Source organism: Convolutriloba macropyga, unplaced genomic scaffold, assembly GCF_964194025.1.
Source record: "Convolutriloba macropyga unplaced genomic scaffold, txConMacr16.3 SCAFFOLD_2863, whole genome shotgun sequence".
Lineage (NCBI taxonomy): Eukaryota > Metazoa > Xenacoelomorpha > Acoela > Convolutidae > Convolutriloba > Convolutriloba macropyga.
In genome coordinates this window covers 19,452-31,505 of record NW_027453063.1, presented here as the reverse complement: position 1 = coordinate 31,505, position 12,054 = coordinate 19,452, and the positions used below count along the sequence as shown (strand labels likewise).

The 12,054-nt window shown below is 37.5% G+C and overlaps 1 protein-coding gene across 1 annotated transcript; it reads left to right on the top strand.

The window, feature by feature from the left end:
• Nucleotides 1–2,677: 2,677 nt before the first annotated feature.
• LOC142358017 (uncharacterized) lies at nucleotides 2,678–11,226 on the top strand (the record flags this gene model as incomplete). The annotated part of the gene is made up of 3 exons (XM_075409490.1): nucleotides 2,678–4,246; nucleotides 8,727–8,855; nucleotides 11,150–11,226. Coding segments are annotated over 3 exons (1,775 nt in total), but the record flags the coding sequence as incomplete, so codon positions are not given.
• Nucleotides 11,227–12,054: the final 828 nt, after the last annotated feature.

Here is a 12,054-nt window from a genome sequence, read left to right as displayed (position 1 = left end):
TAATTCAATAAACACTTAGTAATCTTTATTAACTATTCAAAGTTCTTGGTATTTTTTTGATAAACTTTTTTTAGTGTTCTCTTTATCTATTTGTAGCCTATAGTTTTACAGCTCTTGAGTTTTTGAATTGAGTTTTTTACAATATCTTAATCTATACAATCTACCCCAAACTTATACTTTTCACATTTAGCATTGGAATTTTTCATTGGAAATTGTTTTTTTTAGATTATTTCTTTATTAGATGAAGAACATGTAAAACAAAAAAAATGAAATTTAGTTCTTATGTGAACTGCAACGCTAACAGTTACAGTCAATGAGAGTGTCAATGTTAATATTGCACTTGCTTCTGTTTAATCTATCATGGGCTGAGAATTTTCCTACTGTAATGAAAACCCTCACATCATTGGGTTCGCACATCATGGGGTTTAAACGCTTGCCTCTGAGAATTCCATCTTGGGGTCCAGAATCTGTTTTCCTTTATAACATTTTTCACATCAGAGTTGTCTTGAAGTTCATCTTGAGCGCTTGCTTTCGAGAAATCTGTCATTGGGTCACAGTTTGTTTCCTGTAATAAAACCCTCATACCGCGCGGGTCTAAATGTTAACTTTAGGCGCTTGCTTCTGAATCGTCTGTCTTGTGTTCAGAAAAAGCTTTTGGTAATAAAAACCTCAAATCATGGAGTCCTAATCACAATTGCTTGCTTCTGTTTTTTTATCATTGGTTTGGAATCTGTTTTCTGTAATGAAACCCTAAGATCTGGGGTCTAAATACTAATCTTAAGAGCTGGATTCTATTGATTCTTTCATGGCTTTAGAAACTGTATTCCGTAATAAAATGGAGACCTCCGTAATCCTGACATTATGGAGGTCTCAAAGTTAATAATATGCGCTTGCTTCTGAAAAAAACTTTCTATGTTCAGAGTGTTTTCTACGAAAAAACTCTTACGTCATGTGGGTCTCAATGTTATTGTTAAGCGCTTTATTCTGCTTTTCTATCATGGATTCAGAATCCGATTTTTGTAATAAAAACCCTCAGATCAAGGTGGTCAAAATGCTAATCTTAAGCGCTTCCTTCTGAATGTTACATGGACTCAGACTTAGACTCTGTCCTGAGTTCATGGAAAGTTTTCTGTTATGAAAACCCTCACATCATGGAGACTTGATGTTAATCTTAGTCTTTATCTTTTTCGGGGGATATATATCATAGTGCGGGCTGTAATTTCGTTGTGGGGGGAGGTAGTGGAGAAGACCGAACAAAAACAAAAAAAATGTAAATCTTTGGTAGCGTTGGTTTCAAACGTAAGAAAGCCTCGGTATGTTCGGTTTGTTCGATATCGTCGGTTTCGAACGTGAGAAAGATTCGATATGGTCATTTTTCGACGCAATAGAAACTCGGTATGTTCGCTTTTAGAAAATTTGGTAATTTAATTATTTAAACGTGAGAGATCGTCGGTATGTTGGGTTCTAGACGTAAGAAATTGTCGCCGGGTTTTTCCGCCCAGGCCGAAATTTTTCCCAAAAAAATAAGGGTGAAACCTCGGTCCGGGCAACTGGCAAATTTGTTTTCTCCCAGGATGAAGTCCGCGACCCAAGACAGGCATTGGCCAGACCGACCATACCCAAGACAGGCATTGGCCAGACCGACCATACCCAAAGATAGGTATTGGCCAGACCGAACAGACTTTGGCCACCATTGGCCAGACTGAACAGCCTTTGGACACCATTGGCCAGACTGAACAGACTTTGGACACCATTGACCAGACTGACCAGACATTGTCCAGACCATTGGGCAAACCGAACAGACCCTAGGCCAGACCGTTGTCCAGAACATCGGCCAGACCGTTGTCCAGACCAATAGCCAGACAGAACAGACCCTAGGCCAGACCATTGTCCAGACCGTAGGCCAGACCGTTTTCCAGACCATTGGCCAGACTGAACAGACAGGACAGAGCGTCCCAAGTTGAGGCGTGCGTTAATGATCAGACCCATCCAGACTAAAATCGGTCAATATCAGACCCATCGAGACGATAATCTCCCATGATCGGACTTTAGACCGCTTTTCATACGTGATCGTTTTTATCTCGTTATATAGGTATTGGCTAGACCGAACAGACCGAGATATTGGTCTTGGCCAGACCGAGCAGACCGAAATATGGGTATTGGCCAGACCGAACAGACCGAAATATGGGTATTGGCCAGACCGAACAGACCGAAATATGGGTATTGGCCAGACGGAACAGACCGAAATATGGGTATTCGCCAGACCGAACAGACTAAAATTGCCATTGGCCAGACGGAAGGCGTGACCTGAATTTTTTCCAGACCATTGTGGACGGTCGCACTGGACCCCCATGTCCGCGACCCAAGTTGGTCTGGCCAATACCTGTCTTGGGTCGCGGACTTATTCCTGGGCTCTGTAATGTAGTCAAACGTTATGATACGGTATTTCATATGACAGCGGGGGTGTAAAGAGAAAGACTCTAAAGCGTTCTACGCTTAAGAAAAAAGATGTAAATGAGCCTTAGAACCCGGTGGAACCCTAGAAACAGGTAAGATTTTTCTCCCCTTACTCATCTCACTGCAGAAGCCTCATTAGGTTTCTTTTTCAAAAAAAGCGCTGGAATGACGCTTTCTACCTAAACCGGGTTGTCGCATTGAGTAGTAATTTCTATTTCAGATGCGGTTCAACTGCCGGGGTCTGGCTCAGCTTCCATCACAGATCTTGTGACCCAAACAAACATTGGAGTGGAAGGTGTTTGGGTTTATGAAATTCACCAAAATGGGACGAGTGGTGCGGTTATGTCACCGTTTGTATCTGTCTCGCCAGCAGCAGTAGCTGGAGGTTCAACGACATCTGGACAATTGACAAGTACTGTGCAACAATCAACTGAACATCCCACAGCTGGAAAAGTGACAAACAATGTACAACCACCTACTGAACAACCCACAGCTGGCCAAGTGACAAACAATCTACAACCACCTACTGAACAACCCACAGCTGGACAAGTGACAAACAATGTACAACCACCTACTGAACAACCCACAGCTGGACAAGTGACAAACAGTGTACAACCACCTACTGAACAACCCACAGCTGGAAAAGTGACAAACAATGTACAACCACCTACTGAACAACCCACAGCTGGCCAAGTGACAAACAATCTACAACCACCTACTTTACAACCTACAGCTGGAGAAGTGACAAACAATGTACAACCACCTACTGAACAACCCACAGCTGGACAAGTGACAAACAGTGTACAACCACCTACTGAACAACCCACAGCTGGACAAGTGACAAACAATGTACAACCACCTACTGAACAACCCACAGCTGGACAAGTGACAAACAGTGTACAACCACCTACTTTACAACCTACAGCTGGAGAAGTGACAAACAATGTACAACCACCTACTGAACATCCCACAGCTGGACAGGTGACAAACAGTGTACAACCACCTACTGAACATCCCACAGCTGGACAAGTGACAAACAATGTACAACCACCCACTGAACAACTCACAGCTGGACAAGTGACAAACAATGTTCAACCACCTACTGAACAACACACAGCTGGACAAGTGACAAACAATGTACAACCACCTACTGAACATCCCACAGCTGGACAAGTGACAAACAATGTTCAACCACCTACTGAACAACCCACAGCTGGACAAGTGGCAAACAGTGTACAACCACCTACTTTACAACCCACAGCTGGAGAAGTGACAAACAATGTACAGCCACCTACTGAACAACCCACAGCTAGACAAGTGACAAACAATGTACAACCACCTACTGAACATCCCACAGCTGGACAAGTGACAAACAATGTTCAGCCACCTACTGAACAACCCACAGCTGGACAAGTGTCAAACAGTGTACAACCACCTACTTTACAACCCACAGCTGGAGAAGTGACAAACAATGTACAGCCACCTACTGAACAACCCACAGCTGGACAAGTGACAAACAATGTTCAGGCACCTACTGAACAACCCACAGCTGGACAAGTGACAAACAATGTTCAACCACCTACTGAACAACCCACAGCTGGACAAGTGACAAACATTGTACAACCAGCTACTGAACAACCAACATTTGGACAACCAACAAGTACGGTAGTATTGGGAGCAGAACAACGGACTACTGCACAATTGAAAACTGATCACATACAGTCTGTCTCAACCTTAACCTCCAATCAGGCAACACATTATGCTCCAGAGATTGACTCGACAATTTTCGGTACTCACATTTTTGCTCTGAACTCTTCTTCAAAAATTTACAGTGACTACGTTTTCGCAACGACCCAAAAACTTTGGTTTCAGGGCATAATTGATATTTAAATTTGCATTTTTCCTAGCCCTTGAATCAGTTTTGATGTTTTTTCCAAAAGGAAACAAAAGTAATCTTCTTTTTTTACTATAAACCTAATCCTAAATTTTATTCATTTTCTCAGCTTCAAATTGTCCCTGGCTGTGTTAGTCACTCAGAAGTTTTCAATGTTTGAAAAGTTGATCATTTTTTTGAAATCTAATTTAAAAATAAAGTTGCTGGTTTTATTCTGAAAACAAAACAATGGACCCTGCAGTTTTTATACAGAAAATGAAAAGCAATAGGAGGCAGTCTTGATGAAATAATGAAAAAAATGAAAGACTTTTGAAAACTACTTGAAAATTCTCAGAAGTATTTGAAGCAACTAGTATTTAGTGTGCTGTTGTCAAAACATATAGAATGAATCATTTACAGAAAAAATATATTTTAATTGGCAATTTGTCAACGTAATTGGAAACTTTTACATGGGAAATCACCTGTATTGATGCACGGCTGAAAAACACAAACAAAAATAACAAGCAAGACTTTCTAAATTCTCTGAATAAATAAACTTAAAGTCAGAATACTTTAATATAAAATTTATACAGGGTCAAAACGCTCGAAGGACAATAGAATGAAAAAAAATATTTAGGTAATGGAAGCACAAAAATTTTTGCTCTGAAACTAACTTTTAACCTGCTGTTCTTGCTGTAAAACACTCCAATTTACATAGTTTCAGTATTTTGTTGTTTATAAGATAGGTATAAAAACATTAAGACAAAGGCAGCGCAGTGTTAAATGCGACCTGTTCGCTCGCAAAATTTGGCTCTCATGGCGCATTTGGATTTGGAATTCTGTTTCCGCGACCAACGTTTAGTTAAATAAAAAATTTAACTGCAACTAAGGTAAAAGAAAAAAAAACTTTCAAAAAATTGATCAAATTGCACTTTAAGTTGGTTGGTTTTCATGTGAGTTCAGAGGAGATGCATTTTCCACAGTAAAGAAAACCAATGAACAGTCTTAATACAAAAAACTTGTGTTACTTCACGCGAATGAAAATGGGAGCGTAGCTTTTGTTTGATTTGATAACTCTTCCTTTAAAAAAATCAGTCGTGTTTTATCCAATTTCGGTTGTTTTTAATTTTCTGAAAGAACTGACTCACATTCTAACATAATTTTTAAGCTCAATAAAACTTGGAATTGAGATCACTCAAACAAGAGCATAGTTTTAGGTCAATTTTGCTTTTAATTTTTGACGCCTATTACGCGTGTATTCTTATACTTCCTATTTTTAAATCAAATTTACATCTTGTGTTGACATTTGATATACATGTTAAAGATTCGATCACATGTTTGCCAATTGCTTGTTTTGATTCGTCTTTGGACAAAGAGAAACAGTAATGTGCGTTCGCTAATAATGTTCCGACCCACTCATCCACATTCCTGACCTAATTGGCTACCAAATGATGAATTGATAGAAAATTTTCAAAACCATGTATATCACTCAACAAAACACTAAAGGAACATTTACAGCCAAGTTGGAGGGCCAATGAAACTTGTTGTTAATAGGACTCCTAGAAATGACCATCAAAAAGTCAAAAAAAAAACAGTAATTGTGGGAAAAACTCTATGCCTATATTTAACAAAAGTACAAATATTGAAACCAAGCTCGCATCATTGAAAATTTAAACAAAACAAAATGACCTAAAATTCATTAGAAAAGAGATGGGACCTGTCGGTAGAAAAAAGCAAAAAGGGTGAACTTCAAAAAGGTGCTCTATTTTATGAAATGATTAATTTCAGGTTGATTGAAATCATTATATGATAAACGAAGTCACTAAATTGTTCGTTTTTATCTCCATAGGAAGCAATTAAGACTTCTCAATATCCACTAAGACAAGATAAAATTGGCAAAATCAAAAGGCTCAAATAAAAGAGCGCAAAACGGCAGTGAAGCCGCTAAAATTGCAAAGATGTCACTAAGAACTCTAAACCTTTTCAATTGCTCTATTATTGCAAAGCTAAGGGGACATACCATTAATATTAGAAATTGAAACCATCAAGGAAATCTCATAGTGACAATGCCTAGACAAAAATGGTTGAAACTAAAACTGCTACAAAATAAAAATAATAGCATAATGGAAAAGGGTTTTGACTTGTCGTCACAGCGACTAGGCTACAGTTCGACCGTAAATAGATTTAAAATGGCGAAGCTTAATATTTTTGAAAACAGTTGTTTTCAATTATATAACAGACATACTGTTTCAACTAAAAAGATAGAATAGCGTACAGCACCTAAGAAAGCTAAGGGCGACAGTGATTAAGTAGACTAATTCACAAGACACCAAATTATCAACAAATACATGCAGACGCCCCAACATCTTAAACAATTTTGCGACACAGCTGTGTAGAGCGCTCTATAATTATAAGATGTTGTCTACAAGAACTGTAAATCTTTGTTTGTCATCTGTACACCAACGGCTGCCTTTTATTAAAAACGACTACGTAGAAATGACAACAAAAAGAAACCCAAAAATGAAAAGTATCGAAAAATCAAAATATTATGAAATTAAATGGTCAAAGCCATCTCGCAAAGCATATAACCATCATCAAAAATAATACAATAATCAACATAAGTAGTTGAAGTTTCTGAATTATGAGGTTAAACTACGTGATGACGAAAATGAGAGCAAAAAAGAGACAGATGACAAAATTGTTTTGAATGTCGACAAAACAGTTATCTAGAGAAAGAAATCCTTAAAAGTGTTAAATTATACGTTCCAGGGAACCCATTTTTCATTATCAGGTATATGTAGTGTAACAACAAAAAGAAAGACCAGCACACGCATAATTTAAAAAACATCCACTAAACTTTGCCAGAGAATTGTGTCTCTGCCAATGAAAGCAGGAACTATTCAACAAAAATCAATAAACATATTCAGTTGCATCTTTTAAATGCTGTGACCTTCTTCTACTATGCACTCCTTTAATTTGACCTTTCGAATATGTGTCAATGGGACATGGAAACAAAATGAACCACAAATTAAGCAATTAAGATAAAAATCGTTTTTTGAAAACTCGTTGCAGCAAAACCAAGAAACTATTAGTGAAACATAAAAAAGTTACAGAAATAAATTGATAACTTGCAACAAATGGATTTCGGCCAATAATTACTGGGCTACTCCTGAAGATGAATGAAGTAATATGAAAAGTTTACAAAGATCAAAAATTCATTGACATTTTCTTAAAATATTTATATTGAAAGGAAGCTTAGATAAGAATTGAAAGCAAAATCAAGGTTCACTCACACCTCCAAAAGAGGCCTATTTGAACTTCGATAGGGCTTACTAGGTAATTGGACTAAAAAAGTAGAACAATTGAAACTAAAACATAAGAAGTTCAGAAAATATTAGGAAAACCTTTCGTCAAAACTATTCAAAACCTTGAGCTAAGTTCCCATACCATAACTTATGTTCAGTGGACCTCAGTTTTTTAATAAATTTCTTCTGTCAATAATTAAGCCTTGACTTGAAACTCTTGTTAGTAATTAACACGAAAACCTATAACTGCCGAATGTATTTAAAGATGTGCCGTGTCGCAAAAAAATCTAAAAGTTTGTCAATGTAGGGAGCCATGGTGAGATCAAGATCAGCTCTGTTATTGCGCGTCTACAAAACCACTGTTTTGTTCAAATCGTTGCGAAATAGATCAATTTTTAAACTAAATTTGTCAGTTTATACAGTGCCTTTGTATATTTATTGAGTGTAAATTTGTAAAAAACTGACTACATTATAAAACCAGTAGACTCTTGATGCTAGCGGTAGTACAACTAGCTCTCCTCTAAAGGTTACAAAGAATATGCTTGTCCTCAGTTTTTAGGTGTCAACTTCCAGCAAGATTAAAGAAAAGGGTCTGAAGAAGCATGTTTGGTCCCAATTTTGAGGAAAAAAGTCGGAATTTCGAAAAAAGTTACATACATTCATAAACTCTATCAAAAAACCGAGATTGATTATTTTAGTAACCTTCCTCTATCTCAAGATAAACCCAATAACACTAACGTTAATAATTTTTATATATTTTTATCAAAATCAACTAAAATTGGGTAAAAGATCACGGAAAATTTGAACGAAAGCAACGTATTTCGGACGATTGTTCACAAAACTTAAAATCTCGATAACTCCCCGTAAAAAACAAAATTCACAAAAGTCTCTGCAATATCATAATAGTCGAAGTGCTGAAATTTCATTGGGAAAAGCTAAAAATTTTAACAAAATTCAGAATTTTTTTTTCAATTTTTTCCACACATTCAGCACATTTCTTATATAATTTCCCCACGATTACCACATTTCGTACAAAACACCCACAGACACCTGGACTTGAGATATGATTATGACCGGATATTTTTTCGTAGGATCTGTTCATGCAACTGGGCTTCCTGCAACCAACTCACCTGTGGTGACACCCAATGCTACCAGTGACATCACTGCAATCATAGCCACTACTGGACACTCCATTCCAGTCGGCTCTGAGACCGTATCAGGCATCTGTTTCTTTCACGCTCCTCTGAGAAAACTCGTCTTTTTCAGTGGTTTCCAGTATCAAATTTATCTATTAATTTTAAGATTTTTAATGCTGGTTTCCACTTTTTGTATTTTAATTAATACATTGCAAAATTTTAATACAATATTTCAAAAGGAATTTCAATAGGAAGAGTTCTTTTCAGCCCTTGAAAATCAACACACCTCCCCTTATTTCACTCAGCTTAACCTTGATAGGCCAATCTTCGATTGGTGAAATAATCGTCGGTATTGGTTTTCCTTTGTCTTTGAAAGGTACGGAATCGTCGGTACATTTCTTTTTGCCGAAATATTCGTTCTCTTTAGATTTGAGCGCATGAGATTATTGGTATGTTTTGTTTTCTTAGATTTGGTTTAATCTGCTTTAAACGTAAGAAAATCTACAGTATGCTCGGTTGCTTAAGTTCGGTGTTTCCAATTCCATAATTTTTTTAAAAAAATGCGATCTTTAAGTTTTACTACCATTTAACCCGGGCCGAGATGTCAATGCTAAAAATTGCAAAATTATGTAAGATTGGCGTTGAATGTGTTGAGTTTATGTAAGATGAACGCTTGAGCGTAGGTCTTGCACAAACTGCGCAATCAACGCCAATCTTACATAATTTGCCTTGAATTTAGCGCAGATCTTACATATTTTAGCGTAGATCTTACATATTGCAATAAACCCCTTCGTCATGTCGCGGCCCCTCCGCATTTGTCATGCGGGGGCCCAATGCAAATACCGTCCAACGCACACTTGTTTTCAAATTTTGTCATGCGGTTTCCCCATGCACGAAGTAAACCTATTTTAAACATTTCTTTTACCTCTTGAGAGGCGGCCACATGACACGTTAAAATCATTCTTTTTTTGCATTGTCATGGGAAATCCAGATGCAATTTTTGTTGTTATGGACGCGACCTGACAAGTGATTGACTAGGGTAAGGACTGTTGTGTCTTCTGTTGTTGCGTTTATTTGTTCGTGTTTGTTTGTGTGTCCTCTTTTTTATACTTCATTTTCTATACTTCATTTACAGAACGACCTGATTGGATCTTTACGTTTGTGCAACCCCCCTGTACGATATATGTGCCCCCAAATGCCGAGTTTCATTATCTCGACAAATTTACAGATTTATCACCATGGGTCATCAGTTGTTTGGTAGACATTTTATTTTGGGTGTACGGTCGGCTGACGTTCCATTCGGCCTCTCCATGGCCGCACCACTTCCCCGCTGGCGGGGGGAGGGCTTTATCAGTTTTTGGTTGTTGGCGAAACGCCCTCTTGGCCAATTCGGCGGCTACCTAAGCTCAGGCACAAACGGAAAATATCTCTTTGGTTTAGTGAAATCGAAATAAACGTAGGTGATATGGGCCACTATTTGCTGGTATCTGAAATTATAGTAAAAAAGTTAGAAGAGTCATCTGAAAACGTCAACAGTTGTATTTCTTTTTTGAAATACAAAGGAGATTACTACAACATTTTGAATGGTTTTCTGAAAAAGGTCAATTGTTCTAATACTTTTGTGAAATTGTGCTCAACTCTATTAGACTTCAGGAAATTATTGTGCCGTTATAACTTTGTCGTTTCAGAAAAAGATACTGTAACAGCCAATCACTGTCGAATAACTATGACCTTCAGCTTAAGATTGGCAATATCACATATTTTTAAAGCCAATAGGTGACGATTGATTGATCAATAGAAAAAAATTTATTGACCTGCGTTTTGCAACTTCACATCCTTTAGGATGAATTAACAGTTTTAAAAGTTGATGAGGTCAATATAGTAGATTAGAGGCAAAATTTTGAACAAAGCAGCAGCTCGGTCTAGGGGCCCGGCCTGGGTACTTTTGGAGGAGGAATTTGATTGTGCAACCTAGTTTGTGGGCACACGTAGTATTAACTCTGGAGGGTTTGTCAGTTGTTGCTGGATGGAAAGGAGCTAAGGGGAAAAATCGGATCGTAATGGATAGTGTGAACTGGTTTTATGGCTTTGGACTAGGTCGGGAGGAGATGGAACTGGTAAAGTGGTGGAAAAGTTGGGGGAAATGAGGGGGATTTGTTAAAGCAGGAATTGAGCAGTGGGGGCGTAAAAAAGAGCAAGAAGGCACAAGGCAGGAAGAAGAAGAAGTGGGAATATCTGCCAAATGTCACGAAAAGTCGGGAGAAAAAGGCGGCATTGAGAAAAATTAAAAATTCAAAATTAATTTGGAAAAATTAACAAGTTTGCTTTGTTTGTGTGCTGTTTAACTTTGTTTAATGTCTTTCTTGGGTTATTTATAGTGGAAGCAGCTGCCAGCCTGGCTAAGAAGATGCCAGAGAAATTGCTTCATAAACCCGGATCTAGGTCGTCTGCATGACTAGACGTTAGTAAGAGTTTTTCATCAATTTTGTTCATTAAATTAGATAATTAGATTTAGTGATTTCGACTCTTTAGTATCCATTGCAGTAGTTATATGCATCTGCTCGATCATTTTTGAGGCTCTTGAGTGGCTGTTTAGGCATGAAGGATAGGTATTTTGTTAGTATAGATACTTCAAGCGTATTTGGCGGTTTAATTTGTGTCACTCCTAAATAAACTATAACTCAGACAAATGCTGTGTTTATTTAGTTCTTTATTGGGTACATATGCATATTGAATGTAAGGGGGGTTTTAATTTGCCGCAGTGGTCCTGAATGAGTTGATAGTGAGCAGTTTGTCACAAATTTCGATTTTTTAAAATCTAAAATTTTTCGATCGAATTTTCTAGCCGTTTGCGAAATTTTTTTGAAGCTACCTAGAGGGGTCAAAGTGGTATCGATCAAAAGCTATGTTCAATTGGAAGCAATTAATTTCGAATATCTTCAATTTTCAATTTCGTTTTCAGAAAATTGAATTTATAAATCTGCTACCAAATTTGAATTTTTGACGTTTAAAAATTTTGGTCAATACTTTGGATTTTCTACAAATTGATGTACTCTGGATCTTTCGAAATGGTCCCAAAAGTTTGGCTTCACAATTAACATGACTGTGGAGGCGTAAATTTAGGGTCTGTCGATAATGAAAGTTTTCGTGGGGGAGAGCAAATTGGTCAAGAAATGGGCATTTTTTGGGTCTTATCTTCCAAACTTTGAATTTCGATTTTCAAAAAATTTTAAAAATTAGCCAAAACTTCTATGGTAGACCTCTCAAAAAGTTCATGGCAATG